Source organism: Triturus cristatus, chromosome 6 (assembly GCF_964204655.1).
Source record: "Triturus cristatus chromosome 6, aTriCri1.1, whole genome shotgun sequence".
Lineage (NCBI taxonomy): Eukaryota > Metazoa > Chordata > Amphibia > Caudata > Salamandridae > Triturus > Triturus cristatus.
Genome location: NC_140589.1, coordinates 1656228568 through 1656254789, shown reverse-complemented (window position 1 = coordinate 1656254789; position 26222 = coordinate 1656228568). Strand labels below are relative to the sequence as shown.

The 26222-nt window shown below is 41.1% G+C and overlaps 1 protein-coding gene across 10 annotated transcripts in view; it reads left to right on the top strand.

Annotated features, from left to right (window-relative positions):
- EML4 (EMAP like 4) overlaps nt 1-26222 on the top strand; it is a 677127-nt gene that overhangs the window by 599792 nt on the left and 51113 nt on the right. For all 10 annotated transcript variants that reach the window (XM_085612817.1, XM_085612810.1, XM_085612815.1 and 7 more), the window contains 3 exons: nt 10693-10844; nt 13934-14059; nt 14182-14313. In XM_085612817.1, the coding sequence (XP_085468943.1) occupies nt 10693-10844; nt 13934-14059; nt 14182-14313 (410 nt within the window). The remainder of the gene's footprint in view (nt 1-10692; nt 10845-13933; nt 14060-14181; nt 14314-26222) is intronic.

Below are 26222 nucleotides of genomic sequence, written 5' to 3'. Positions count from 1 at the left end.
TAAAATTTTCTGAATAATTAATTATATTATACAATTTAATAAAAACATTAATACATAAATGTAAAGACAAATATTAGCTTAATATTGAGACCATAAAAGATGGAATCATGGGACACACAATATGGTTTTAAGTAAAAGTAGCACACAAAAGGTGAAGGGAGGTTGCTTGCAATAACTCTAACCACTGGCAATCACTAGGGGGTAGCATTGAACCTCTTCTCACCATGCCACCTCAGTTTGCACCCATCCATATGCAAATCAGTCTTGACCCAGTGCCTCATGGGAACAGTCCAGACCGAACTGCCAAGCCAGGTCCTCCCTGCACTGGAACACTAGCAACCCAGGACCGGTTTTGCCCTAGTTATGGGCTCATCAGCTGGGTACAGCTTGGTTCCAATACCACAGTGAGCAGGTGACCCACCTTTTGGGCATACCCATGCGAATTAAGGAGGAATATTAAACATGCAAAAGGTGATTGGAGACTATCCATTTCCAGAATAGGATAAAAAGAAAAGGACCACACAACATTAGTGGAATTCTGTTGGGAAGGCATTTCTCCAAAGGAAAATGTATTTTCTGTTTGGAGAGAAAGAAAAAAAGTTAGAGTACAAATGCACGTTTGCTAATCATCTACACTTGCATAAATGTCACAATATGTATTTACTCGCGTAAACATATATGAATACTTCTGGAAAGTTGTGATTGTTGCACTTTTCCCATCAGTTATTTTCAGAATTTTTATTGGGACACACATTGTAAATTCACTCTAAACCTAGGTGTAAATCTTTGGAAATAAATTACGATATTCTGTGACTCGTACCCTCCGTTTATCGCTGTTGAGCCCGCCGCATGTGCATTTATCCTGATTAGAAATAATTGTGTTCATCTGACAGAGGAGGTTAGGTTTGCCTGCTGGTAGAGTACATGCATTTACTGTTGCTTGGGACATGTGGGTATACATGTTTTTGGGCCTGGTGCCTGGCAGAGCGATTATACTAATTACACTTCATGAATATTTCAAAAAAGACCTGTGGGCAGAGAAAAGTTCGCAATGGTGGTGCGTTTTGTAAAACTTTGTGCGTTGTTCAAGCTCCATTACCAGATAATTGATCTCTGCCAGTTATGACAGTTAAATATATTTTAATTCCCTTCTGGCACCTGGGAAAAGGTTATTTTTTGTTTTTGTTTTCTCAGCTCCGCTTTGTTCCAGTTGCTAGAACAGTATTTGCCATTGGACACATGCTGGCTTGGCAGCGTTGTGCCTCAAGGTAGATCTTAAGTGTAAAGACAATGACTTTTCTTGGCAGCCATTTTCAAACCCTCCTGTTTTACTCTCTGATGCCAGGGAGCACATTCAATTAAGCGGCATATCTGTCAATCATCACGGGTAAATGTTTTCATTGCATAAACATGTTCGTTTGCACAGGCACTCGATAAATAAAAGGATTTAGGAGAACTAGCTTTCTAGACTGGCAGGCTCAGAACTACTCAGGCCGATTATTATTGTAGGGCTGTTTTGGATAATTTAGTGGTTTAAATGAGTTTTTAAAACTTGAAATAAACCTAATTTGTAAATGAAAAGGAAAAATTAAATGCTGCTTTAGATAGCGTAGCTGTAATCATCTCACTGTTCCCGTTCTTTTATCATAAGAAGGGATGACTTTGAAAATTGGTTGTATTTGGGTGTAGTAACACTAAAAAAGGTTTTGTTTAGTTGAAACTGCCCTTTCTGTGCATTGGGCATACTTTTAAAATCTTCTGTTTAATGCTGCCTGTTCAGAGGCTGGCGGTCACTTTTAAGCATCTGTACAAAAACTCTGGTACTTTACCAACCACTTTGGAAAAATATTGTTTTAACCTCACACATTGGGTTGGTAAAATAATAGACGGTGGAGGATCTAATTTGCAGACACACGAGTGCTTCTTTGACACTTGCCCACAGCCATCTACCCCTATATCTTCTACACGTCTCTAGTTTTTGCTTCACTTTTGATCCAGTTTTCAGTTGACAATGTAGGAATGCATTCAGTAAATGGGCCCATTTTTGTTTACCGGATTGGTTGCCACTTTCTTCAGGCTAACTGATAGCACATAGATTTTTGTAATTCCTCATCTTTTTCTTGAATGGTTGCCTCTACATCCTCCAAGTGAGTCCGCCTTGGGAGTATCCCAGCCTCGATGGATTAGATTCCTCCGTTCGGAATGTGGTCCCGTTGTAGAAGAGAGTGACTAGTTTTATTTAACTCTTTTCATAGTTACTGAACACCAACTGGTTTCTAGTTCTGTTAGGGAAAAAGACTCAGATTCTCTATTTTAGCCGCGACTGAGTGGTACTGGTGATGACCTGTTTGTGTTTAATACTCCATGGAAAGTGGCAGAGTGTGACTGTTCCTCTTAGTTGTGTTTGAGCGCGTTTGAAGGAACACATTCTCCATCTTCTCCAGTGCTGGCTTTTTCATAGAATCACGCACCCAAGCCACAGTTCAGCCTCTCAACACCACCCTACATTGTGCAGCACAACAGTCCTAAATCAACCCCACTGGCTACCATTAGGAGCATGCATTAAAAATAGCTTGAATAACACAAGACACTGCTCTCCACCTCGGGTCAAAGACAAACTATCTTCACAGGAGAGAGACTGAGAAGAGGTAAATTCTGTATTCTTCTGGAGAGTCGTCTGGAGATCCCTAAATCGAAGAAGAGCAAAACTGCAATCCTGGATTTCTCTTGTTTAGTCTTGAAGCTTTGGAACCTGTTCTCTAACGCCATTAAACTTAAACCTTATATCCTTTCCCTCGGAAACAAATCTTAAAACTGAGCTGTTCAAACTCATTTGTATGGACCAGGCTGCCTTCTCTCGCCATGTTCAGTTTCCTATTGACTCCATTCCTCCCACTGCAGTTTTATGATGCCTTTCTCTGTTTTTAGGTCTCGCCTACGTAGTGCGCATGCGTTGCTCAGGAGACCTTTAGCCGTTGTGCAGCTCTTTTTCAAAGCACATACTTGTGCTTGTGGCGGCATACGCCTTGCGGGAGACGCAGCAGCGCGCCACAAGAACGAGTATGTGCTTTGAAAAAGAGCAGACTGCTCTCCCCAGTGCGCACGCACCACTCGCGGGTGCACCCCTCCGCCTTTTTTTTTTTTTTAACTTTCAGCGCGATGCGCACGCTTGTTCTTTATTTATTAATCACACGCTTCGCCCTTTCTCTTCTGCTTCTTCCCATCGCAATCTGCTTTTTATATTTTCCCCTTCTTTCCTCGCCCACTCTTTCCATTTTTATCAGCTTTTCCCACCTTTTTTCACCCCTCTGACTCACACCCGATCTGCCGCCTTCTTTTCCGCCTTATTATATCCTTTACGTGCTCTCACCTCAAACAATTCTACCCTTCACTTTGACACTCCCACCATTTCACCCCTCCGTCACTCATTCACACTCAGTTTCCCGTCTTTTCCCCTTTCCTCTCATTTGTTTTCTCTCACACTCTGTCCTATCTATATTTACCCATCTCCAGCCCTACTCTTCTCCATCTTCTCGCTCACGTTGCCCTACAAACGTTTCTTCACACGCACTCGGTTTTCCTGCCCATGTCTTACACGCTGCCCCAGAGTCTCTTCTCGTCGCTGGCAGCCTTGCCTTCTTTCTTCACCCTTCCTTCTTGCTCACGTTGCCCCTACAAACATTTCTTCACACGCACTCGGTTTTCCTGCCCATGTCTTACACGCTGCCCCCAGAGTCTCTTCTTGTCGCTGGCAGCCTTGCCTTCTTTCTTCACCCTTCCTTTTCTTCTTCTCTCTCTTTTACACACTCCAGCTTCTCTTTTCATCTTTCACCTTCCATCTCCATCCTAAGCTCCCTCCAAACTGTTTGCCCGTATTTATTTTCTCTCCCCCATTCTCTCTCTTCCTCGCGGTTTCCCCATACTCCTCTGTTTCATATTTCTATTCCAGCACCCCCCTCCCTCTCAGGCGCGCACCTTCCATTCTTCCCGTCTTTCATTTTCTCTCTCAATCTTTCCCTTCCACCCTTTGTCCCTCTCCCACTTCCTCACTGTCAGGCGCTCTCTACTCATTCAATCCAGATGCAACGCCTCTAACACCTCCCTAAACAGAGGTCGCAGCTCCATAGCCAGAAGCAGGTGGTTAGGGGTCGTGCATCTAGTTCGGCCACGCACTAGATGCATGACCCCCCCCCCCCCCCTTTTTTTTTTTAAATGAACAAAACCTTTTGGGTCACACTTATTACCCTACTGTGGAATCCCTTTTCCGTCCTCTGCCCAGAGCAGAGTTGGGTTACTGGGCCCAAAAGGGACCAATCCGAGCCTTTTACTATGGATGCCCTTGGGCTTTACCGTACAAAGGATCCCAAAACTGAGCACCAGGTACACCCTGTTAGCATTTTAGTGTAAGTGTATGAAGTTAAAGAATCCAAGGCTTATTCTGGAACGTGGTGTGGGGTAGGAATTAAGAACTCAATACATAGGGTGACCAGATCTTGAGGGCAGAAATAAAAGAAGGACGCAAGCCTTTAATCTCACTTTTATATCTTGCCTTTCCCATTTTTTGGCGTAGCCTTGTAAATGTGCGCCTATACGTATGTGTGTGTGTTTGTGTGTATGTTTATATGTATATACACACAAACACATACATTTACAAGGCTACATATACATAACATTAGCTATGGCTTGACCTCCACCGTGCGCCTACCCCCCTCTCTCTTCCCAGTCTGTTTCTCTGCTGGGACCAGACAGCTGACTGCGTTGCTTGGTAGGCAGAAACAGATAAATTACTTCAATTATTTCAGACTTTGTAGGTGCATGTGAATGGAGAGCATGCCTTTGACTTATTCTTTGCTCAAAGACCTGACCTTTGTCCCAAAACCAGGACATTTATTTAAAATGACAAAGTGTCTGGACACCGAGACCGGAACTGTCCGGGGAAATCTGGGACGTCTGGTCACCCTATCAATACAGCATTTCATAACAATCAATAAATCCATGCCCAGCCAGTGCTTTTAGGTAAGGAAAAAAAGTACTTTAGTTTCAATGCAGTATTATACATACAAAATCAGAGGGCAGAAATAAGGTACATAGTTATCAAGGCAGCAATCACTGTTTGAGAGAGTTAACTAATATTAGGGTGTTCCCAATGGTACTGTACAACAAGCATTGGCATAGCCAATAGGTCGCGCCTTTGGGCCCTTATAAGTGTTTAGTTATCCAGCACAATATCCTTGTTGCAACAACACCAAGTGTTGCATGGCTAAACACGTATAAGGTCCCAAAGGCAAGACAAATTGGCTATGCCAATGCTTGTTTTAAATTAGTTACCCTGTTCCTGCATTATGCTGTAATTGATTTGGTCCACTGCACCTGTGCCTAGGCCCACATTCTATACATTTTATAAATAAACACTTCAATTATTCCTCATCACCAAGGTTGTTTTTCTAGGTAGAAAAACGAAAACTGCAAGTTCATGCTGCAGTCCTTTCCCAGGTAACATTTAGTGACTAACCACCTCATTATTGTCAATTACACGCAGCTAGTGAGGTGGAAAGACTGTGCTTCATTTGCCTTAGGTGCTGGCACTGTGTGAAGCAAATGTATACCTCATCTGAGACCTCTTCCGTCCGCAAATGGATACAAGCATTTACTGATGCATCTTACTTTCTCCATGGGGGCTCGGCATCATCATTCACAGTAGCAGGGCTCGGAGGGAGCTCCTCCATATTGTTGTCCGGTCAGCAGGTCCAGGGGAAACCCTCACTTTTGACATTTCACTTTGCTCATTTTGTTAGTAACGGAGTCATAGTTGAAAAGGAAAAAAAAATCCTGCAAACTTGTGGTCTGCTAAAGTACGCTAATGTTCACACTCAGAGGGGCAACATTTTTTCAGGTAAAGTTTGAGTTCAAAGTCCATCTCCTTCTACCTGCGCCGGCCAAGAAACAGCAACGAAGAAAATGGCTAAATGTGGAGTACAAGGTGGGCAGAGCACATAAATGATCTTAGCCTCCTTTGTAGAGTGTTCACGCAAATGCCAAAACTACGGTGGCTGATAGTAAGCATATGAAATCCACCCTCCTTCTAATGTTTGTCCTCATAGCTGAGGACGAAAAAATCTAGACAGTGGCACTCCTTATCGACCAATACTTAACTAGATCCTACTCGAGCCATCCCATTAATGAGGAGCTCACCAGGAATCAGCCGATTAATGACTTGGAGAACAAGAGGGTTTTGAATGTGAAGGGTCTCTAGTATCTGAACAGTCAGTCATTGAAGAGGATAGCAAGAGTAATTGTTTTGGAACTGAACAGAAGTATTTGTACAAGTCCCATGCTCCTTAACAGCGACCTTTCTAATAAGGGTCTGATTTTAATGGAAAAATATATTGCAGATACCATTGGGAATCGCGGTTAGGAAAACGTAGTTTTTGAATGAAAGTAGAAAGAAATGGGTAATATAGCCAGGCTTATCCAACAAGTAGCTTGTGAGCTACAGGTAGCTCTCCAGCTATCCGTGAGTAGCTCGCCTCTTGTGCCGTCATCTTATTAAATTTGAAGCTTTTTCATGTTTTATTTTTTTTAACTCACAAATATTGACACCATCAAGAACTCTGGAGAAATCACAGGCAACTGAAAACTTCAGACTGTTCCATCGTGAACAGAACTATTTGGGGAGGGGTTTTCGGGGGTCCAATGTCCGAACACTGTTGGTTGTTTACTTTAAGTGACGTAAAGGAAATACCTGAACTGTTGGGGCACTGCGTTGCCAGATATCTTGATAGTTACCTTATGATTTTTTCGGAATTGACTGAAGTCATTATATAACTCTACATTCTATTACTCCAGCTCTTGTCAGAACACTTATTAGTCCTGAGAAAGACCCCCTGTGATGTTTCCCAATTGACACATACATCCTGGGTCGAAACGTCGGCGCTTAGCAACATCACGTCCTACCCCTGCAATCATTGTTAAGGATAACACAGGGTGTAATCAGACGGTTCTGTTCATATAACTTTGTTGTTGGCCCTATTCTTGTGTTAGTTATTTGTTGTAAATATACATGTTACACTGCCACACAATATGTTGTATTATTTCTTTCTGATTTTTGTCCTGTGATTTAACTGTACCCTATATTCCATGCAACATTTAATGGATATATACATTTTAACACATTAACTCTGTTCTCTTGTTTGGTGTGTTCTGACTGATCTGTTGATTTTATAAGCTTTGTGTTTAATCCTGATTAATATCCTTGACACTAAGCAATTGTTTAACCCAACGGAACATATTGTAGCAATTATCATATGTACCCAGGTTCTGAGGGACACTGGGTTGCTCCATTATATTTAATGCTTCTATGTGATCCAGCTGGACTTGAAGCCACAGTTGTTCCTTAGCTGTCTGGGTGATGTGGTTGTACTTTTGCAGACACTTGCTGAAATGTCCTGCAATGTTTGCGATGTCTTTCAAAGGTGGCAAGGTAGTATCTGGTATGCTGTTGCGCATTGAGTTGCCTTTTTCCATGTAGGAAATTTATTCTTTCTTGATCCAAAATTGACAGCTGGGGAAAATGTTTTAATATCTTTAAAGAGGAGATTTTGCTACCATCCTGTCTTGGTTTTCCTGGTGATGTATTTGTTGAATGTAAGATCTGTGTCAAGGGTCAATTAAATTAATGTTGCATTGTCTGTCATCTGGGCTGTGAAGTCGTCTAGGAGAGCCAGAAATTGAATTTGCGGTTCTTTTGAGCTATTGTTGAACAAGAAAAATGTAGTCTTCATTGGGTAGCACTTCATGACATCTAAATCTGGATTTGCTGCTGCCTGTGTCTCATGTAGGGACACAATCGGTCGGTGGCAGCTTAGTACGTCATTATTATTCAGACATGGGTTAATGTACCCTCACCTCCTTCAGAAGAGCTGGGGTGTGGTCACATGGGGCCTTGTGGGGGCATCATATCTGGGGGTTAGGGGTTTGTCGAGTACCGCTGTGGCCTAGTTCTTATGGGGCCATTTCCTTCTTTGACTGCCTCAGAGAAGAAACCCACTCTACTGCTCAACCTATTTCTATTGATGAAATATGGTCATTCGCACCACTCAAGACGTTGGCTGCCTATTTGTATTGTCAAATTATGTTCTTTTTTGCATTGCAGGTGAAGTTACACAGTGATACAGCCTTTTCGATGCTCAGAAGTCTTCCATTTAACACTGCCCAAGAGAGGAGGTGTAGGCAGAATACCTCAGGGACCGTGGTTTAAAGACTGTGACACTGAGTCCCCCGGCACTAATGCACACTCGAACAGATGGTTTTGGGGTAGCCTGTAATCTCTCCACCTTGGCGGAAGTTACCTTCCTCTGGACCTTGGTCTGCAGCAGTCGGATAACCCCTCGTAAGCCAATGCTGCATCATATGAGATTTTATGATGTACCTTTGATCCTTGTTGAGCAGTCAGTGCGAAGTTTTCAACGGTGGCTGCCACCTTTGGATCACCCCCAGGTTATCCTTGTAGCGGGGTAATAAACCTGTGACCTGTTATTTCCCAACAGCGGTTTGTGCTTCATCTTAGTTGCTGCATCGCACTGCGTGGTTACTATGGGAATATACTAATGCCTGTGACTAAGGTACATCAGTGCTAAGGTCACAGCAGATTTTGAGGTCATAAATGTCCTTTCCGGAGATATTGAAATAGTTGAATGTTGTCAACATATTTACATGTCTTGATGTATGGATCCAAGCTGTCCCATGACGGTGGTGGTAGAGGATTGAACTTTGGTGTACTTGCCATGAAACCGGGAATTTCTGGGGTTTGTGATTCCTATCTGTGAGTATTGATGGCCCTTTGCAAGGCAGGAGGTGATCCTCAGCAGGGTATTGTATGTGAAAGCCATGCATGTTTCAGGCCTGTGGATCAGTGCCTAATGAACTCTAGTTGCGCTTGATAATAAATGGTTTCTAAAAAATATATATCTTCTCATTACTTGCACTTTCCACAAATTAGACTAACCCTTTGCCATCCTTGGGCACGGTAACCTAGAGAAGACTTTATCCAAGCTTGCTCTGCCTGCATAGCTCTTTGTGACAATAAAGCAGATAAACCCCTCTACCAGAGTCTGCGTACACCCTACTGCCAAAACATTAATGGCTCCTGTAATCAAGTACAAAGTTCTTTCACTATGGTTGTTGCCATTTTTTCTCTTCAATTATGCTGATCACTCTGCTGATGGGAGATACTCTAGATGCCCTACCTAGTATTCTTGCTTAAACATATGTACTTTAGAAAGGAATAGGTCTCATAACCAATCTCCTCTAGACCCTTACTGGGAGTGGGGGTCAGGGGACTATATCTGCTTACAAAATATCACTTATCACCAGCTCTTCACTACTGTGGCATGTTTACAGGGCTTCTCTCTTAGATCTTTTCCTTGCTGAGGTTATTTATTATGGTAGGGGTCCACTAGACTCTAACCCCCTTAGTTCCCTCTGTAGTCTCCTCTTAGAATGCTGTGTGTGTTCAGCAGGCCATCAGTCAGCCACCCTCAGTTCCTCAATAGCCTAAGTATTTCCATAGAGATGGTAGTTGTTGATGCTGCCTCTCACCTCCCACGTTTCTGTTTTCCCAGTGTTCCAAGCAGAACGGGGCAGACCTGTCGATTATTCTCCCTTTTTAACATTCTCCTTACATTTTGGCATCTGGTGTTAGTGGAGGGTTCGTTGTCCATAGGCGGGAGTACGTTGGCACCTGTTAACTAGTGTTATGAACAACCTGTGCTCTTACTCCGTGATATTCTCACGCCTCCATGACCATTGGAAGTCCTACTCCAGGTTTTTCACTTGAAAGTGAACCTTTGCATGCTGCCTCCTGTTGGGTTTTTATAGGGGGGTGCACTTCACTTCCTTCACTCAATGCATGAGAAAGAACTTCATACCTCTCCTCATTGGCTCACTTTGGCCATTGCTTTTCTGATTGACATTAGTGCATATTTTGATAAACCATCCTTCAAACACTCCTCTACTGCAGTTCACCGAGTAGATACGGGCCAGATGTTCTCATTTGAGCATCCAGTACCGGCTCCAGTTTTGGTCATCCACTGTTGGTGTTACTGCTTGTGTACTTTAAACAACTCAAAGATTATATAAAGAAAACATTCTGCGATTTGAATTTGTACGGTGTTTTTGATTTCTGTTCAGTCGATCTCACTTTAAGGTTATCTTTGCACATCATGGGCTTAAGAGCTGATCCCCCATGCTGTCTCCTGCGACTGAACCTAAATGTTAACAATTTCTATGCGTACATGACATGCATTTCATACACTTCATTAAAACCATCATCTAATTTTCACTTAAGGCTCCTCCAGTCAATCTGTCTTGCACTTTTCACGTTTTACATGTTCATTTTGAAACATATTGCAGTTATGTGTATTTACACAAAGCACATTGATGCCACAAGCTTCCATCATGTTCACAACTTTATGGCACGGTCTGATACCGTAAAGTACCTAAGGGCTGCGCAGATCACACAGATAAATGATACAGGATTTGTTCAGCAGTGAACAGCAGAAACAGGTCATCAAAGGTAAAATTACACTGCACTACAGTATCCAATCCTCAAAACATTAGTAATTCGTATATATGAATGATGAATTGATGGCGATAAGATTTTCATTGAAAATCAGTTTTTTGTTTTTGTGACAGGTGTGTATCAAATAAAAAAGCAGATCCGAGCTCATGATGGCAGCGTGTTCACACTGTGTCAGATGAGGAATGGCATGCTGCTGACAGGAGGCGGGAAGGACCGGAAAATCATTCTGTGGGATCACAATCTGATTCCTGAAAGAGAGATTGAGGTAAGCAGCAGGACCACGGGGGTGGGGCAGCTGGTTCTCCACTCCGGTAGAGATGAGACCCAGGAAGGGAATTAAGGCACATTTCCTGTGTTCAAGAGGCCACCAGAAGGCAGCGCTTAGCCCGCCCGTTCTGCTTATCTTGTAAGTCGACTTACAGGCCATCTTGACTAACCCTGGGAGTGAATTCCGCTCCGCTCGCAGAGTTTGCGGAGTGTTCCGCACTCTGCGTTATGCAGAGTTCCCAAAAACCCCGCTTCACACAGTTTTTTTTCCTCGCTCGTGTTTTTTTAACGTCATGTTGGCGAGTGAGAGCAAGGATAATCCCTCTTCCCCCCGGCGAGATATTCCCTCGTTTGTGATCGTTAACATCAAGTTGGCGAGCGCAAGCATGGAAAATCAACCTCCCGGCGAGATTTCTCCTACGTGGGGGAGTCAGGTTTATCATTGCGAGTGATTGTGTATGCGTGCGACCGCTCATGTTGAGAAACTGTCTGTTTGCGTTGAAAGCTGCAGCTCGAGTAAAAATCTACTCAAGCGGCAGAAAGGAAAGCAGTGCCCCCTTGCGCTGTGCATGGTGCCATTCGCGATGATTGCACAGTGTGGACAGGCATCCGGCATCGCAAATCAACGCGAACAGCATTTTTCTAACACACTCTGCCACTTGCGAAGCTATGCGTAGCGTGGCAGAGTTTCCCCCCCCCCCCCCCCCACTTCCTGGAACTCCGCGAACTCCACCCAGGGTTAATCTTGACGTAGCAGCAGGAGGTGGGTGTCAGCCGTGAGAGACCCCAAGACAGTTCTTATCTCTACAGTGCCTGATGACATTTCCTTGTTTATGCTTGCTCTACTAAAACAGTCCATATTGACACAAGGAGTTCAGCACAGCTCTGCAGTGGCGTACTTACATGCTCTGCGACATTTTATAAAGAGTTTCTATACGAAAGCTGGTCACACTAAGCTAGCATCAAAGCCTCAACCAGAGTTCTTAAACTACGGTTAAACCTTTATTGTAGTTTGCAATTGTGCACGTAGCACATCTGACTGATTCCTTGAAGAGCTAGACCACTCGAGTTCTCTTAATACACTGGAGTGCAACACTCCTATAATTTGAGTTTACGTTTCACATAGTATTAAACTGTTTGTTGGCTAGGCTGTGAGCCATCGCCACCATGCTGGTGTCCAGGAGGTGAGGGGCAGAGTCCTGATGTCTCCTTCCACCATCTTCCACACCACTCCAGACTACACAGGAATCCCAGAAAAGAAGCATTGCTTCTTGGTTTTTATGTTCGTGAACAAAGTGCAGTGATTTCACAGTCAGAAGGTAAAAGTTACTCCGCACACCTAAGTGTTCCTGAGTGTGGAGATGAATTGGCTTATATAGCTTTCCATAACAAGGGGTGACGGGCACATCGTCCGGTACGGATTCGAATCTATACCTGTCTTAGTGACATGCTATTTGTGTGCGAGTCTGAAAAGAAAGTATGTATTTTTAACTTAGGCACGAGAGGTTTGTTTTCAGCTTGTTTTTCATATGCAAATACGTATGGTGCAGATGCATGATCAGTCTATCTAACGGTCCTCCTTTCAGACCCATTTATTTGTAAAAGCAGTCAAAGTTACAGAGGGGGCAGTCAACAAGAAGCATTTCCTATTTTAAACCCCATCAAAATGTGCGCCGAGTGGTGCCATATCTTGGTCCTGGCAAAGGACTGTGGTATATATAGGGTGGCTAAGAGCCTGGACCAGGCAGCTGCACTACCTTTGCGACCAATTGATTTGGCAGCCTGCAGTAACTTGTATTAATATTTTCACACAGAAAAACCCTCAGAATGGTGTTTGCCTTACACGCAATGAAAAAGAGAGAACTTAGCTTTCAGGTTCTGACTTAATTTTGAGGTAAAAGTCATGAAATCATGTCCTGTCTTTAGATTTGGTTCCAGGTTGGGATGCGCTCGGTGAAGATTAAACAAGCTAGATTGTTTTTTTCGTCAGGAACTTAAGTGTTCTCATTCTACCTGGTGTACGAACATTCATGTGATATCTCTTTAGTTCTAGTTGTCGGTCATCTGACTGTTCCTTCTCCCAAGTCTAGCACAGTTTGCTTCAATACTTCAGAATAGTACTGTTTATCTTTCTGCATATATTTGTGTAGCATGTGGATAGCTAAACATAAGACCACCCAGGGAATTGTGTGAAAAATCTTGTTTCAAGAGGTTGCTGAGCATCCTCCCTCCTTGAACTCCTTTCTGGTACCGTGCATGGTTTTGCTATTTAACAAGGACACCTGGTCCTGCAGGCTTTAGTGCCCATTGTGTTAAGGCAAGCTCACAATTGTGGTGCACATTCTTGAGACATAGAAAGTTCATGTGACCTGGAAAGCTTTCCCCTGACTTGTATTTCCTCAAAATGGTCGGCTCTATGATCTTAACAAAAATTCTGAGTCTGGGTACAGGAGAGCCGGCTTTTGTCATGGCTGCTCTTTTCTCAGGCGTTGCACTGCTGAATCGCCCATAGTTGTGTTCTGGGAGGAAACCTGTTACTACTTTAGTAGTAATGTTTTTTTGTGGGAATCCTCTTCATGCATCGACATGCCCACTGGCATCCGCCTGGGCGCCAACTTGACACCTTGGAATAATAAATCTATCTTCGAAAAAAATATATTCCGAAACGGGGTGTGGCCGTTAACTGTGTTATTAAATTGAACCGTGTGTTGAACACGGCATGCGATTCAACTATTAATTGTTAAACATTTGATAGGATGTTTTTGGCAATGCTTTGCAATTTTCCCAGTTCTGTACATGCACATCCATGAAAGGAAAGACGGGGAACCATACAGTGTAACAATTGTACCTGTTTATGGTTCCCTTTGTTTACCTTGTTATAGCATGAATACAAAAAGGTGGCAGTGTTGAGACTAATGCAGGAGCGTGTAAAAAGAAATATAAAGAGAAATAGTTTGCAGGTAAAAATATATTTTGATAATTGGTGGTAATCTTCTAAACAAACTGCAAATTGTTTATTGTGCTTGTTAATAAACACAGACTACACTACGTGTATTCTATTTCTGTTCGTTTTTCTGCATATTTCAGGTTCCTGATCAGTATGGAACAATTCGAGCAGTTGCTGAAGGAAAAGCTGATCAATTTTTGGTTGGCACTTCGCGGAATTTTATTTTGCGGGGAACGTTCAATGATGGATTTCAAGTCGAAGTGCAGGCAAGTCTAATTCATTCATTTTGTCTTGATGTAACGCTTCAATCCAATTGCAAGTGCCTTTTGAGGTACAATCTTATTAAGAATGTATCCAAGTTTGTAAATTGTGATGTTTTTGTTTGTAGGGTCATACAGATGAACTCTGGGGTCTGGCAACGCATCCCTTTAAAGATTTGCTTTTGTCTTGCGCTCAAGATAAACAAGTGTGTCTATGGAATTATGTGGACCATAGTCTAGAATGGACCAGGCTTTTAGATGTAAGTCTTAATTTTGCAACCTTTCTTTGCTACAGAGTGAAATCTATGTTGTCGAAACCATTTTCTTTTTCAGTAAAAGTTGTGAGTGTTTCACACTCATGGGCATTATTTAGGGTTCGCTGCCGCAACTCCTGGCTTGCTCCTTGCAACCCCTGGTACTGTCTTTGCGAATCTTGCCATCAGAGGTGGCAAAGTCGGTGCCAAAAACACAGGGGTGGCTGCGCATTCCTTTTTTTCTGACAGTTCTTTTCATTATAAGTTGAATAAAAAACAGAACACACTTACAAACTTTATCACCTGCGGTGGTAAGTAAAAATGGTTTTACATGAAAGCTGTGTGCATACTTGTGTTGGTATGTATTTACATGTAAGAGAATGTATGTGTGAGCAAGCATGTCTGTATGTGTACACATGTGTATGTCTAAGTGAAAATGAGTGAGAGTCAGTGACCGGTAGTAAGTGAGGTCAGATTTCCTATTCTCTGACGCAAGGCAACTCTGCACCAAAAGTTTCTACTCTGCCTTGCGTCAAAGCAAGAGAAATACAATGCGCCATATCTACTGAGATAGGGTGACTCTTTTCTATCCCCATGCACTGGTGCAATTCTGGCAGGTATGCACCTGTGCACACACCCATGTGCAAGGATGTGTGCATTCTTTGAATCATACGTTTTGTACTGGAAATAGTCCTTTCAAGTACAAAAAGTATGCCTTAAGGCTTTCCCACTTTGTATGTGTGCTGTACAATGCAGCACACATGCAAAGGTGAAAAAACGAGGACAAATGAAAACATTTCTTCTCGTTATACCTGTCTCGAGGAGCAATATAATTGTTGTGCAAATTCCTATCTACTAATGTTTGTAGATAGGAATGTTTGTGTCACTAAAATGGCATAACCACGGGCAAAGCTTTGGTAAAGTAAGTATGAGTGAGTAAGATTAAGAGTGAATGCAAATGGCTGAGCATGAATAAGGAGCGTAAGGGTGTGTAAGAGTGTAAGTGAAAATGGATGAGTGAGTGACTGGGAGCAACATTGTGATGTGATGCTTGTGAGTTTGTCGTTGGCCCTAGCTTACTGAAGATAATTGTTGCCTTATAGAGGCACCCTGGACAAAATACTGGATGTGGCATACTTGCAGCAATTCTTAGTATTGCAGACACCTGCGACAAAACACTGGTAGTGGCACACCGGGGGTAATTCTTGGTATAAAGTGCACCAATGGCAAATTACTAATACTGGCAAATTAGTGGTAATTCATGGCACCCATTGAAAAATACTGACATACTTGAGGAAGATCTTGGCAGAATGCTGGTATTGGCAAAATGTAGGCAATTCTTTCCATAAAAGGTGGACAAGGGTGTGTGGCAACTATCACTAAATGCTGACCCTGACAACGTTTTTTTTTTAAAAACATAATATATATATATATATATATATATATATATATATATATATATATATATATATATATATATATATATATATATATATATATATATATATATATATATATATATATATATATATATATATATATATATATATATATATATATATATATATATATATATAGCACCCATGAGAAAATGCTGGCCCTGGCACAGTGGAGGTCTTTTTTTGGCAAATGGGGGGGTTTTCATATTACATTTTGGAAAATAAAAAATGGGGTCAAATTCTAGGGAACGTCAGGTTTGATTGGCCTGGCAAACCATAAAAGGATTTGAAAATGTAATGAGGGCTCTTTCAGTGTCCATGGCATTTTAGCAAATTTATGGTAAAATTATGATTTAAAATGCACAATTTCACCCATTCGTTTCCTTATTTCTCAGATCTGTTTTACTTGCTTTGTTTGCTCACTATAATTCAATGCAGACAAGCGGTATCCCCCAGAACATTCAAAGTTCAAGTTAGCACCATAGTACAGACAGTATCTAAAATAAAAATGTGTCTGTGTTTGTTATTATACTAAACATACAGTTCAAGTCAAGTCAAAAAGCTTTTATTCGGTTAGTATAAATACAACCACATAAGCTGAACACACATAATAATATACAATAAAAAACTTTTATGACATATATTTGACTTAATTACAAACTAATGACAGATCACTGAACCGGGACCAGTATCTTGCACGGACTAATAAAGTACCATACATAAATACACATCAATAAAATAAAATCAAAATCCAACAAATGTCGCTAATAAGTTAATAGATGTTGCAAGGTAAACTTAGAATCAAACGGAATTATAAACTCCACTTGCTAATAAAGTGATATGTGCATAGTACAAAATTTAGGCATACATATTTACATTAGTATATTGTTATTCAAGGAACAAGAATTCCGTAATGTAGGAAACATTCCATACCAAAAATAAAGTGACGTGTGCCTAAGTATAAAATCCATGACATGATAGAAGACACCCCCATGCCATAGTAAAACTAATGCACTAGATCAAACGTAACAGGATAACCTTACACTAGTTATTACAACTATGTGTAAGATAACATGTGAAAACATAAGGCTATCTAGAGCACCACCATATAATCATAGTAACTTATACACATCTACATGATAGCCATTATAGAACACATTTCTCATAATCATAAAATTATGGATTTCCTGGCAGCTCTACACTTCAAAATAAAAGATGCAACATAGAAGCAGACGTCTGGGCTTTGAAGGGAACATAATAAGTTCATAGCGTCTGCTGTTAAACGGATATTATATTTTAAAAGGATAGGTTTCAAATAAAACTTCCTTAAGAAAACGTAAAACTTGCAGAATAGCAGGAAATGGCAACAACTTTGTTTAGAGACGTTATCACATGGGCAATTTGAATTGGAACCTGCCCCTATCACAGGGAAGGATACTAGATTATGTACAATGCCTAGTCTTAAACGTACTAAAACAAATCGGTGCGATTTAATAGTCACATCCACCAAGTACGACTGAAGCCCACTCTTAAGGCTAAGCTGCCTATAAAATACAGAAGTTTTTTGGGTCCGAAGTTGTTGACTTCTTTCTTCCATCTTATACAATATAAAGGTGTCTTTAATGTCCTTCTTTGAAAGAGGTATTATATACTCTGAATAAATATTAATTCCAAACAAAGTATTATACCAAGAAATAATGTAATTTAACCACGGAATACGATGACATAGATCTAACTTAAGGCAGTCTTTAATTACAGACTGTGTGAACGCAGTTTCCTTTTTGTGCCATATTGCACGCCATAGTAATAGGGGGCGTACTGCAGCCAAATCAGAAATATAATTGAGGCCAGTTTCCTGATGAATCAAGTCTGTGGAAGCTGCAGCCGGGACACATAGCAGTCGTTTTTTTCATTTATCTGGAGTTGGGCAGTAGAGGAATAACCCCATAATCCAGCTCCATATAGAGCTGAAGAAACACATCTTGCATTATATATGGTGAGCATGTCCTTTATTCTATGGTCCCCTATTTTCGTTGCAAAACGAAAAATACCATTAGAATTCCTATTTACTTTATGTCCAATATTTACTTGTTCGTTAGACCATTTGCCGTTGCCATCAAAATTAATACCTAAATAGCAGAATGTCTTAACAGCTTGGATCTTTGAACCTTCTAGGAAAAAGGAACATGGTGACTTCAATTTTTTACCGCATGTCATTGTGAAAGTCTTAGATTTATTAATCAGCAATTTCCTGCCATTTATAAAATAAGTAAAAGCGTCGATGAGACGTTGTAGTCCCAAAGGGGTGCGGGAAATTAGGACAGCGTCGTCCGCGTATAACAATACCGAAACGACCATATTGTCAATTTTGGGGGCATCGGCTGGGATGTTGTTTAAAATAGATGCAATTTGATTAATAAAAAGAGAGAATAAAAAGGGTGCCATAACACATCCTTGCCTTATGCCTCTACGCACGGTAAAGAAGGGAGTTCGCTCGCCAGTGGGCCCGTAGCGTACACTGCAGGAAAGTTTTTCGTATAGCCTTGCTAGAAAAAATACAATCTCCTCCGGTGCTCCAAGGTCGAGCAGTACTGACCAAAGGAGCGAGTGGTCCACTAGATCAAATGCGCTGCTCAAGTCAGCGAAGCATAAAAACAAGTTACCTCCTTTCACTGTAGTATATTTGTTAATAAGCAAATCCAAGTTAAGGCATTGCTCGATAGTCCCAATGCCTTTCCTGAACCCGTATTGAACTGGGGTCAGTACATTTGAATCTGCAGCCCAATCTTCCAATCTTTTTAAAAGTACCCTACTTAGTACTTTAATATACAGTTATTATGATACTTCAACAATGTCAATTGTTGTGATGTCGAGGTCATGTGATATGCCTTCCTGGATAACATCAGGGTCAAGGTTCATATGATGTCTCTTCCTGTGATGCCATTATGGCCAAAGGGTATGTGATGTCACTTCCGTACCCCTGGCATTTTGGTGAATTCCCGCCCATGGTGAAACTGGTGATATTTTAAACTAATGCTGATTGTTAGACAATAGTTGTAAGTAGAATATTCTATTTGTACCGTATGTAGTGATTTGCTAACTATAGTTAAGCATTGAAGGGTTGTGTTTTGTACTTTAAGACCTCTAAATACTTTGTTTGTTCAGCCATTATCGGGAGGTAGATTACTTAGTAAATGCTTTTGTTGACTGAGGAGCACTCCATCTAGGTAGCTAGGGAAAATCAAAATGAAGGCAAATACTTAGTATTCATTTATTAATTTATCCATAAGGCGTTATGAAAACAGGGTGCATAATTAATATTTCTGACATGTTGGGAAAAATGCAGAAAGCAGGTGTGATTAATATCAACTTAAGGAGACTTTAAGCAGCGAGTTATACAAACCCAGTATGGAGAATTTTGTATACATTTTCAGGTATTTAACCCGGATTTTGTTAAATACTATTTACAGAGCCAAGACGAACTTTCTGTTAAGGTTTTTTCCAACTCTGTGTGATCATGTGTTTTAGCCAGCGTTCAATGGATGACTTGTTAGTATTTCCCGTCTCGTAGATGATTTTTGGGTAATTAATAAAGCTTTTAGAGTTCTAGATCAAGGTATAGTTGGCATACATTTTAACAATAGATTGATCAATGAGCATTCGATCGTCTGGACTAAGTGAAGTTAAATTGCAGTCACTTGGTCTTAGTATTGGGGAGAAAGGTAAGTTATACATCAAGGGATATCTTTGCATTGGTTCAATCCATCGCTTATACTGGATTTGATGCATTTATTGAGCATGCATTACTATTGAAGGTTTCTTAACAGGAGCTGCAACTCAACTGGCCAAAATCCCAATGGCTGATGAGCTTTCAAACCTGTCCATAATAATGATAAATGCCCAATTTGTTTGATATGGACAGCAGATTTTGCCACAAGTTTTATGCTGAGGAACAGCACCTCTCTCCTCTAAGAGAGAGGAACTGGATCCAGTCTTCCAAAGCCTGAGTACAGCAGTCTGAATCACTCATAGGAAACAATAATTTCCTTTAGAAAAGATTATCTTCGACATATAAGATTACCTGGTTTACAGAAAAAACGTTAACATTTTTGCCATTGCAGCTTTCCAAGGAGTGGAGCAATATGGTCTACTTTAATGTTTTTGCCTGAACACCAGAATTCCATTTCTGGTGGATGGTAGATTTATCTATTTGATTTTTCATTAGTGATGAAATGTGCAAAATAAGATCTAGTTAGTACTTTGAAAGTAATTTGATAGCATCCCTTGTGTGCAACGAAGTTATTACATTTTTTTTGCCACCTCTACTTCTATATATCTAATCTTCGCACCAACAAATGACAAAGTCCCAAAATACCTCCAGCCACTAGCGACAGGGGTCTGTGACAGGCTCGGGCTGCTCCTAAACTCCCCAAAGAGTTCTCAGTCTTCAAAGAACAGCCACAGACACTATTCCAGAGTTGCAAAATATGATTTATTTCATACAGTTACTCCTCACCTGGGACTCACATACCCGTGAGCAAGGCTTCAGACGATTCACGTCAGATGGGGAGGCCCTGAATGGAATAAATCATCTTATGCAACTCTGGAAGTGTCTACGGGTGTTCTTCAGAGACTGAGAACTTTAGTTGGATATCTTCTGTAGATATGTTTGCATACATCTGTGCTTTAGACTGTCTAAACTATTGGCATACATTTTAGTTTTTCTGAAGTTTCAAAAATTCCAAAGAATAGTCCCATGAATATAGTGCGGAATGTAGTAAAGTCGTACCCGAAGTGAATTAACTCAGTTGACCTTGCATTTAACACCTGAATATAATAATGAATAGTTAAAAAGGACTCTAGAAGATTACATTTCATAGCTTTTCCAATGCAAGGTATGTAACATTAAGATAGTCTGGTAAAAATTATGCTTTCCTCATTTCATACTCCAGAATTTTATAGATCAGCCAGGTAATGTCACAAAAGCAGTATTGCTTCCACAAATCGCAGACAATGATATAATGTTCTTAGCAGAGAGGTCCATTGTCTTTTACTTTGTGAACCCATGTCCATGCTCGAAGTTTGTATGCTCCTAGTCACTCTTGCTTGTTGTTGGTCCTTGTCAATAATTGTCATAACAGGCTTTAACCCACTACAAGAACCTGCAAGCACATCATTTATCAAACACACACTTCCAAGTCTTCAGGCAAAACCGCTAAAGTTCATGTCATCCTGTTCATAAGAATAACAGAAATATATGTGCTTATACCTTACAGTTGACATTTATTGCTGTCGGGGAAAGAAAGCAATCTAGTTGCTGATTGAGAGAATACTCACCTCCATGTCCCTAATAGAATGGCAACATTTCTTTAGAAAAGCTAGGAAATGTTATGTTCTTTCAGGACTCTTGTTGAGGATTATGCATAGTTAAAGCTACTAAGGAAGCAACCCCCAACACCATCTTGAAATAAAATTGATTGGAAATTCGATTCAGAGACCAGTCTGCCGCATTCCAGTCACCTGCCAGGAGCATGCCATTGTGCCCTTTCCTGATTGGGCCCCAAAGCACGAGTAGTCATTACCAGTGTGTGATATGATCTCACATACTCACCTGGCTATCATTGGGGAAATCACTCCAAATTGTTTGCAAATAGATCTCAAGAATTGTTGAACACCTACTGGTCTTAGCTGGGCTATTAAGCTCTCATGCATGGGCTATTAAACCTCTATCAAGCTATGCTTGGACAAATGTGGGCAAATTTGGAATGGCCTGGATATTGGATTTTGTCCATCTGGCAGTAGCAAATGTTACCCCATCAGTCCTCAATATTTTGCTGGACAAGTCCAGTGCTCGGACATCTTAAAACCTCCTGAAGGAGACTGTGCATAAAAACATTGCTAGCGTCACTGAAAGTGATAGCTTGACCAAAAGTGCTTTACGGGAGAATTATTTTTTCTGATGCAAAGAAAGAAAAAGGTTCAGGACTGAGTAGATCTCCCACATCTAGAATTATATAGGTTCTGGTGGCTTGTAAAATCTCATTTATTGAAATAGATTTCAAATGAGGAATTGTTCTCCAGCTGGGGATTCTGCAGTGGAAAATGATCCACCAAAATTACATACCAGATGGCATTATGGTCCTTTAGGCCAGATCATCTTTCGCCAGCTCAGTCAGGGATCCAGATGATGTCCCAGACATAAACAGAACCTCTGCCCCCACACAGACCTGTATTGTTTAGACACACTGTCACCCAAACCTTTTTCATAAAGGCTGTAGTCTGCTTCAAAGGTCCTGAGCACAACCAACGACCCCCGGTAATCCTCCATGTAATCACATAATTGCAGTTGAGTTCCCTGATCCTACTTCCCCTCCTGAGATTACTAGTTTAATATTCCATGAGTGTGATTTAGATTGGGTATCTCTTTTACTTCCAATGGCTTTGGCATTTCTAAGCATATTTATTTTCACTTGAGTTCTCAACATGCAAATATCCTGTAGTTGAATCACAATCTCAGCTACCCCCAAACAATTGCAGACTTTCTTCTGATGTGCCTGTAAATGATTCACCTCAATCCAAATTGAAACAATCCCACTCCTCAGCAAGCTTCTCAACCCTTTATATGTACAATGCATGGTTCATCATGGTCTGGCTCCTCAGTCTCTAACTTGATCCCACTGCTTTGGCCTGCTTGATCACCTTGGTTCTGGCACGTATTGTATTCTGTTAGACCATGGCGATCTGGTGCCAATGTCCTATATTACCAAGAGTGAATTATTACGTTAAATACAGGAATAGCACTGCAACAGGCCTAAAAGTAGATTCCAGTCTTGTGTGCCCTCCCAAGTCACAGAAGTCTCTGGCACCCAAGCATAAAATGGATGCATTCCCCTGCTCTACCAACACTTGAATCCTCAACACCCATGCAAAAGAATGTGAGCTGCTGCAAACGGCCCCTTGACCAACTCTAGTGAGCCACAGGCATTCCGCTTCACATCTGAGTTCCAAGTGGCTCTTCAGTTTTGTTTTACTTTCATTACGCAGCTCATTGGTCCACCACACAGCTTATCGGTCTCTGAGGAAAGATCCCAAATGGCTGCAGTGCTTCATGCAATGTCAGAGGTTCGGTCCCAGTGGCACCTCCTCTACCGCCTGCAGATCCGCCACAGTGTTTCCTTAAGCTCTGCTGTGCAAGGCTCACAGCTCCATTTTTGGCAGGAATCACCCTTTGATAAGCTAATACTATCCTAAGTTCTGGAGTTGTGTGGGGAACATGCACCTCCCCGTTTGAAATCGCTTCAACCATCAGCGTGGCCTGGTCCTTTTTTTTTATTTTATTTTTTAAATCAGGAAAATGGCATTATGTACAGTGGAGTTGCCAAGACAAATTGCATTTAATCAGGCGGTCTCCAATGTGCTATTGCCTTTGCAACTTTAATGTTTTTGCTAGTTTTATGTGACTGCCTCGGAACAAAACACAGCTGACAGGTGTGGTGAATCGGAACTTTAAAAAGCCTATTCTCCGCGGACTGTGTTCAAGTGCTGGGGGTCCTATGGCTGCACTTTTTAACCAGATGACCGGGAGTACCGTCTTCGAAAATCCAGAACTCTCCTCTTCCAAGGACACAGCAAGATGCACCCTACATTTTTTAGAAAGACCTGGCAGAAGTTTCCCTTCTCATCTCTGAGAAAGGTCCTATGAGGCCCCTGGACACAGTTTAGGCACGTGCCATGGGCTTTCCAAAAGCTCCCCTCCCCTTAAGCATTTGAGTGTAATGTTAAACTTTGTCGACTTACTCAAGGAGTCCCACAGCATAATGGCAGCCATGTCAGGGGGGATTCATTACCAAACAGGACAGCCAAGGGATAGTGCAAATAATGCTGTGCCATAGCTCACACATTCTAACCTTACTTAATGGATGTTATGTTTGTGATTACATGGTTGGTTATAGGATCATCTGTCAGATCCACTCTTTCAAGCTCTCCAACATTGCCAAACCTGAATGAATTGGAGACGATATGAAAACCACCCGTCCATTACATTACTCCATGTGATATTTGCTACATCTTTAGTCTGTGTGTTTTGTCTATATATTTTTTTTGTAACCAACAAATATATGCAATCCTGTTGTTATAGCTGGGAATATTGTTCAATTTCGGTTGAAATTATTGTATATCAGAAATATTCAAATTATTGATCATTGTGAACAACCAAAACATGTTTATGATATGTATGTATGGATAGGTGGATGAATGTAGTCTACATGTTGATTTAAATGGTTACTTCTCTGTCATGAACTTTATATATTGAATAATATTTAGAGAAAATTATTAATAAAAAATATATTTGCATTTTTCTAATTCAGAGTGTTAGCTTTCCTCTCCTAACATTTTTTTCCCATTATGGTTGTTTAAAACATGTTTTTGAAGTTGCCCTAGGAATTTCACAGTATACAAACCTGAAATAATCCCAGCACATTTAAATGTCCTGTTCTTGGTTCCGAATCTATAGACATCAGATGTTTGCTAAAGATGGCTCCAACAGTCTCCTATGTCCATTGTTTTTAAAACAAATAGGCATGATTGTTTCATTTTTTAGTGTTCTATAATGTATTCAACACCAATAGAATGTGTTGGGAATGCAAAGAGGCAGACTGCTTAGAATGCCAACATTCAGTACTTGGGTGTGCCTGCATTCAGTGAGCATGTGTAGCAGAGACTTGAAGCACACCCGGGTAGTCTGAGTTTGTGTCTGCACATTAGGGGGTAATAGCTAGAAGTGGGCGGAATTTGCATAGTCGCTCTACGCAAAGCACAGCGAAACGGTAAAAAATCTCCGCGAGCACGCAGAGTTCCACGAACACGCGGAATTGCTTGTTCCGCCCGTTCGCGATGCTTTTTTCCTGTTCACGAACGCTGTTTGCGTGCTCGGGGGAAATATCTTGCGAACACGCATTTTGAAAGCGCGAACAAGCAGAAAAATTCCGCGAGCGAAACGGAATTTAACGCCCAGGCCTAGTAATAGCTGTAATGCCCACATGCAGTCTGACGTTAACAGCTTCTAGTTGCTTTTTCTCCCTATCGCACCCTTAGCTCTGGGGCATTATTGCAGGGAGGTCCATTACAGCATTGGAAACCTTGGCAGTTGGCAGTAATGACATTCTAAATCCTATATTGCTTTTATTGATAATTTACTATCGTTTCAAGCATGCACTAATCCATTCAGGAAGGTGAATACGTAGAAGAACTCAATGCATGTACAACGACCCACAAAATGCACTTAGTGGCTTTTGGCACTGCATTCTTTCCAAGTTTAATGTAGCTTGGTTCAGACATTAAGGCCAAGAAAAAGAAAAGATCTGTGGGAAAATACCCTTGTGCAAACCACTGTAAATTCTGGACTGCTTAACAAATCTTCAGCTTGCCAACTTTGTTAATGTTTGAGGTTTACTGAAATAAAATGTACTGACAAAGTGAAAGTAATGCCTTGGTTTTAACCTTAACTCTATAATCACCACTGAGAGAGTGCCTAATGTTTGCATAGATGTGTGTGGGTGTGTGAATGAATATATATATATATATATATAGAATAATTTTCACAGAGTCAAATCAAAGGTCAGAATGAAGTTATGGTTGGCTTTGTTTGTAAAACTTGTATTTAAAAACCTCAGATATTCAATGATGAAGCCACAGGTAAAGTGCAGTTCGGGTAATGATACAAAAGTGAAGTCACTTAATTCCACCAGTTATGGTTAGATAAACTAACCACAATTCGCACTCCAGTCTTGCACTGCTTTTGACTTTGCACATGACCTCTTTTGTCACATGTTAAATGGCATAATTGATTACATCACCGAGGACATATAAAATTACATTGTTGGTCTATCGACTCACCAATGCTTGTCGTATTAGGGACTACATGTGAAAATGTTCTCATTCATTAACAGACTATGGTGAGATGGCATTAGTGCTCTTCAACCATAACCTTGACCCATGTGTGTGTAGCAGGACATGATGGAGCAGTATGCGGTGCTCCTAGTATTAGTTGATACTGATATGGTTTGCAGACATATGGGATGGCCCTGCATAACAAATCTGCATGAACTTTCCCCAAAATACACACAGCAACGGCAAAATAAAACACCCATAGGATTGCTGTACATGTGTTCAACATTCTACAATGTAATACAGAACTACCATTTTAAAAACCAAAACTGCTCTTTTTGTAATTTCTAACAAAATATGCTGGCAGCTCGCAATTGCTAGTTTGTTCTCACTCTCTGCTCTCCTCAAATGGGCCTGGCCTGGAGATTGTGTGAATGAGAGATGGGAACTTGCGTGTAGATTCATTATGTTCGCATATTTATGATTGTTCGGTGTGTGGGGGTAGCTAGCATTGATTCCCAGCATGCTGTGTGCGTTCTCTGCCAAGAAAATCATATGCAGCACTACATAAAAAGGCACTTGCAAACCAAA